This window comes from Microtus ochrogaster (genome assembly GCF_000317375.1).
Source record: "Microtus ochrogaster isolate Prairie Vole_2 chromosome 14 unlocalized genomic scaffold, MicOch1.0 chr14_random_1, whole genome shotgun sequence".
NCBI lineage: Eukaryota > Metazoa > Chordata > Mammalia > Rodentia > Cricetidae > Microtus > Microtus ochrogaster.
Genome location: NW_004949096.1, coordinates 5,657,951 through 5,664,153, shown reverse-complemented (window position 1 = coordinate 5,664,153; position 6,203 = coordinate 5,657,951). Strand labels below are relative to the sequence as shown.

At 36.7% G+C, this 6,203-nt stretch overlaps 1 protein-coding gene across 3 annotated transcripts in view; it reads left to right on the top strand.

Moving 5' to 3' along the window:
* The window catches only part of Ano3 (anoctamin 3), a 232,220-nt gene that overhangs the window by 146,794 nt on the left and 79,223 nt on the right, over positions 1 to 6,203 (top strand). For all 3 annotated transcript variants that reach the window (XM_005364062.3, XM_005364063.3, XM_026787772.1), the window contains one exon: positions 2,118 to 2,252. In XM_005364062.3, the coding sequence (XP_005364119.1) occupies positions 2,118 to 2,252 (135 nt within the window). The remainder of the gene's footprint in view (positions 1 to 2,117; positions 2,253 to 6,203) is intronic.

The following is a 6,203-nucleotide window of genomic DNA, read 5'->3' as shown; positions in this document are numbered from 1 at the left end:
TTAAAGCAGAGATGTGGAGGACATTCAGGTTAAAGCAGAGATGTGGAGGACATTCAGGTTAAAGCAGAGATGTGGAGGACATTCAGGTTAAAGCACATCAGATTGTGCATCTATTTTGTACAAGACAAGTTTCCTAGAACTTTGAACTGGTTGTAGTTAAGTTGTTCATGGATCTTTATGTTGCTTCCTTTCTATAGTGAGAGTACAATGGTGTGTGACACTTGGGTTCTTTTGATCATAGCTGATGGGATTCCCACAGATAATGAAATGCCTTAGTACGGTTTATGGGCCAAAAGCAGTTAATTCATCTTTGTTTTTTAATGCAAAATGATTTCTGGAGATATATTTACATTGATTTCTGATTTTAAAATTAATTCAAATACTTAATAGTTAAGGCTTATTTAATTTCAATCTAATTTCCCACGGAAACTATTTTAAACCCAAAGGAGCAGTTTAAAAAGTCATCAGTGTAAAAACAGTGATATGACATTTCAAACAGTTTCAACAATAGGTATCAGAGGGATTTAAAATTAAAAAACAAAGTTATTGAGCTAAATGCCCTTTTCCCGAAATCATGGACACCAGGGTTTACTTTGAGACAGAAGTTATTCCATCAAGGGACCCATCATCGTCTGAAATGTCTCAAGGGGAGCTTGAATGGAATAGCACAATGAGAATGGCCTTGGTTGAGCAGTAGTGGGGAATGGCTGCAGTAGTAACCCTTTATTCCCTTTCTTCTTCAGGATTTGTGAATAATTAAGTATTATAGACAGTTGTAAATGCCAGTGTTCTAGGACAAGGTCATTTGTGGCCATTTTTCTTTGTCTGCAGCTAGTGTCTCCATCTTCTGACACATACTGAACCTTTACATAAATCATATTTTAGCCTATTAATATTGCTTACATTAACTTCAAAAAATGAAGATTATTGTATTAGTGTGCTATGAGCAGGTCAGAACCTGAAACTACCATCCCTGCTAATAGAAAGATAACCCAATGTTCACAAGCATAAAGTGAAACCTTATTAATGAAAACTAATAATTGAATTTCCTTCCCAGCAGCAATCACTGTGAAGCATCAATCTTTAACAGCAGAGCTGGGGACGGGGATATTTTAAGGAACCAGTTTTAGAAAATGGAAACCTCACAGCAGTAAGGAAATCAGAGAATGTAAAATTATTTCTATCAGCCTTTTGTAATTTATGTAACTATAAAAAACCAACATTGGAGTGGATGAAGGAAGAACAATTGAGTAGCTCTTAGAACTGCCTCATTAATCTGCGACTTTCATATCAACTGAAGACTAATAAAGTGTATTAATTCCTTCAGCTTCTTTTGCTTTTTTAATACTGACTGCTAGTGAAGCAATGCACAGATCCACCTCCAAGAGGCTTAGAATTGAGGTATAAAGGAGAGATATTATAAGCCATGACTGATGACACTAATTAGGCCATGGGTTAGGGCAGCATGGGAAGAAGAGCAAAATACCTAACAAGGGCTAGAGAGTAAGGCTCGCTGGAAGAAACGATGTGAAGAGAAAGGTAAATACCAGTTACAGGAAGAGGGAGTTTGTATTTTAGTTAGAGGCCAGTTTTAATCAAAGGAAATGTGCTTCAGACAAGCAGAATCAAGCTTTGCTGGAAGAAGATGAGGTGGAACCATGCAGACTAGAGCATGAGCATTTCTGGCCAGGGGTTTAAGTGGAGGCACATCTATTCTGAACTCGGAATCCAATTGGATGGCCAACTGATTTTATTCCTTTTTCCTTTTTTTATTCTCAAGAAAACACAACTTTATTAGAGACTAAAAAGGTATACTATTAGGAAGATAGATAAAGGCAATATTGGGTTATGAAAACCATTTTAAGAAAGTTGAACAAGAAATAGGTACTCTTGAAAGTTGGTCTTGTGTTGTCTCTATAGTGACCAAGTTTACAGACACATCATGGCCACTATGACAGTCATTAACAGTCAAGAGGGTCAGATACCCTGATATTGCTGACAAGTACATGAGCTAGAGTCTTCAGTTTCCATCTGAAATCATCACAAGTTGTGGTATTAGAGATTATTGGGTCTTTATATTGCATTAATTCAAACTGAAGATCGACTTTCTTATGCAGGCTATACTTTGGTGAGAAGATTGGTTTATACTTTGCCTGGCTGGGATGGTACACTGGAATGCTGATTCCTGCAGCAGTTGTTGGCCTGTGTGTCTTCTTCTATGGATTAGTTACAATGAATGAAAGTCAAGTAAGGTGAGCTATGAAGAGAACTGTACAAAGTGTTTGTCCTGGTTTGTGAAATTACAAATTGCTATGGACAGTGGAGGTAAATAATAGTACTTCTGTGTATGTGTGTATGTATGTATGTATGTATGTATGTATGTATGTATGTATGTATGTTGCTTTGTTTTTAGTAAAACAGAAATGCTGTTAAAATGTCATTTTATAGTTTTGCATAAAACTATATAATACTCAAATTCTGTTGAATATGTCCAAAGAGTTCTTATCTCTTTGCTAAATTTATTTTTTTCAGTGTGTATTACATAATCTAAAAATATCAGCAAACTGCGATTTAGCAAAAGTCAATCATTTATCAAGAATTTCATTAGAGTTTGAAAAGTAGAGTGACATAAAATTAGAAACAGGACAGAATTATTCTTAAAAGGAACTGTTTTTCATCACAAGTATAACACTGAATTTAACTCCATGTAATCAAGTTCAAAACACAAAAATCCTTTGTTGTGGCTCAGCAGTTATGAGCCTTCCTTTTTACAGAGGACCTGATTTTGGTTCAATCATCCATAACTCCAGCTCCAGTGGATCTGACACCGTCTTCTGGCCTCTAAAGACACCTGCATACACAGGCTACATACGCATACAGTCATACTCATGTACATATGCACAAAATGATTTTTTAAAAAAGTCTTTAAAAACAGAGATGCTCTTTATTAAAACTCAGCATTTTGCTCTCCTTTTGTTGATCTTTTTACAATGACGTGTCTACTAGGAAGTGCATATTAACAACTATTCCTGCTATAAAATTCTATACAATGTCATAAATACTAGTTTCTCTGTTTTTCTCTTTAAAATATTAAAACATGAATAGTATTTTTGACTAGAAAAAAGTATGTGCAATGCACTGGAGTTGAATAACCAAACTGTGATTTGAAATCTCTGACTTCCCATTTTTTCAAAACAAGCATTGTAGATCAAAATCATATGATCCAATCACCGGTTTGTTTGGGGGTTTTACAGAATCACCCAGACATTGAGGGGCAGCATCATCCTATATAAACCTCAGCTTCAAGACCCCTCCCCTCCTCTGCTTCTTTTGGGGAATTTTCCTATACACTATTCAGTAAGTGATCTTCTGGCTCAGAGGAGAGACTAGGATTTATAACTAAAAATGTCCTCGAAAGAGAGCTGCTCTTTTGCAATGAATGAGTAAATAGAAGCAAGTTCTTTTCTAGTGATAGACAGAAAGGGAGTGGGTCCAAAGGGGAGAGGAGGCATGGAGGGACTAGGTGGAGCAGAGGGACGGGAAACTATAATTGAGATATATTGTCTGAGAAAAGAATCTATTGTCAATAAAATATGATAAAATGATCACTCAATAGTTATTGCTCAGACTCGATCCATGAAAACCATTCTCTGAATTTCAACACTTCATATAGTTTTACAGTGAGAAACAGACACCTCCCTCCATTGAAACAAAGATGAAAATATGCAGAGTAGAAAATGCACAAAAGGCAAGAAATTTACTGTGCCTGTTGATTTTGTATCAGAGAGGGGACTTAGGCTTCTACTGCGTATGTATTCCTTAAACTTTAGTACAAGGAGCATTTGAAAAGGCATTAACAAACTCTTCAACTATGTCCTTTCTGGTATTATATTACCACTCCTACTGTCACACTATAATGAAGATCTTGTCAGACTTTCTATTCTAAACCAAGATAAGCAGCACTGAATATCTTGACTTTCAAAACTTTGAGACGGAAATTTTCCATTCAAGGTGCCAGACATGGTTAAACCTGACTGTTATCTCGGTGGGCAGGCAAGGAAGAGACTGTTTTGCTTTGCATTGATTCATATTCTGCTCTTATTAAGCTCCTTTTTGTTTGTTACAAAGTAGGGAAATGATGAAAAGCTGGAGATACGGGTTTGTTTATTATGGAGCTACAAGATGCTGACAACCAAAATGCAGTCATATTTCTTTCCTGTTTGTGTTTTGTTTTCATTTTGTCTTTTTTGAAAAATGGATTTTTTTTCTTACATAATATATCTTGATTATGGTTTCCCCTCCTTCTAGTCCTCCCAGTTTCTCTCCACCTCCAGTCCTTCTGCACCAGCCACTTTCTGTCTCTCATTAGAAATAAACAGGCTTCTAAGGGCTAATACATTTTAGTATACTAGAATAATCTTGAAGCCAGGGCACCACTGTGTATCAAAGGCTGTGTGGCTGGCTTGGTGTTACCATTCTCCTTGATAGCATGCAGAGCACCTCTCTTTATCACAGATGCGAGAACATAGGACTGAAAGCTCTGTCTAGGCACCAGGTCGGCTTCGGCATACTCAGTGAATTGTGTAGAAGTTGTGTTCAGCAATGGGATAGGACTTTCTGTCAGTTTGTGGAGTATAGACTTGGCAACAGCCTGGGTTGTTTTGGGGTTCCAATGGGTCTGTTTGGGCCAAGAACACAATCCCAGAACTGGAAACCTCATTTGGTGACAAGTTGTTGTCTAGTTGGGCTTCTGTCTCCCCATTGTTTGATGATTTCATTCAGATTATTTTTATATATGCATATTTTATGAAGTTTCCACTGCACTAAATTTCCATATTACCCCTCAAATAATCCTTAATTTTAATTATTTCTCCCTGTATTCCCTCCTTTGTCCCTCTCTTCACTTCCCCTTCCCCCTTGATTCTCCCATTCCAGTCTCTTGCCACCATACATCTTTAGCTGTCTGTTCTATTTCTCTTACACTGAAGGGAAATCTACCTGTGCCCCCATTCCCTTAATCTATATCTAGTTTCTGTTTTTCTACAAGTGACAGATTGATTATCATGAACTAAACTTATTCACCTGTAAGTGAACAAATACCATGCTTGCCTTTCTGGGTCTGGATTACTTCACTCGGGATGATTTGTTTCTAGTTCAAACTTTTAACCTGTGAATTTCATGATCTCATTTTTTATAGCAGCTGAGTAATATTCCATTATCCTTTCTTCTGTTGATGGACATCTAGGTTGTTTCTAATTTCTGGATATTATTAATAGAGCAGCAATTAGCATGGTTGAGTAACTACCTCTGTAGCAGAATGAACTGTATATTGAGATATGTTCAAGATGTTCAACAAGTTGGATCTTGAGGTACATTCCCATTTTCTTTAGGAACCTTACGTTGATTCCCATAGTGGCTGTACAATTCGTACCACCACCAGAAATGGATGAGTGTTCCCCTTGCTCCCCATATTCTGCAGCATGGTTTGTCTATTGTTTTATTCATCTTAACCTTCCTGACAGGTTTTAGATGACATCTCAAAGTAGTTTCAATTTTCATTTCCTGTTATCTAAGGATGTTGAACATACGTAAATGTTTTAAGCTGACAGCTGATGTTTTCTCCTTGAGCAGCTACATGGCATCTCTTTGACTATGCTTACTTTCTCTCTATGTCTCTGTTCAGATTTCTCACCTGACTTTACTGTATTAAGCCATTGGCTAAAACAGCTTCTTTACTAATCAATGGTAATAAAACATACTCATAGCAGACAGAGGGGAATCCCTCATCACCCTCAATTTGTGACTGGGTTGTTTACATTATATTTAATCTCTCTAAATTATTTATAAATTTTTAAAATATTCCTCTGTCGGATGTTGAGTTGGTGAAAATATTTTCCTATTCTGTAGTTTGCTGCTTTGTCTGAATGACAGTGTTCTTTGCCATGCTTCTCAGTTTCACGAGGTCCCATTTATTAACTCTCTATCTTAGTTCCTGTGTTAATGGTTTTTTGTTTAGAAAGCCATCTCATGTACCAATAAGTTCAAGGCTATTCACTACTTTCTCTCCTATTTGGTTCAGTGTGTCTGGTTTTGTGTTGAGTGCTTTGATACATCAGTTAGCTCCAGCATTTCTATGCTTAGTTTTTGTATGTAAACATTTTTCTGTTTAGATTTTTTCTGTTTCACCTATCTACTGGTAACAG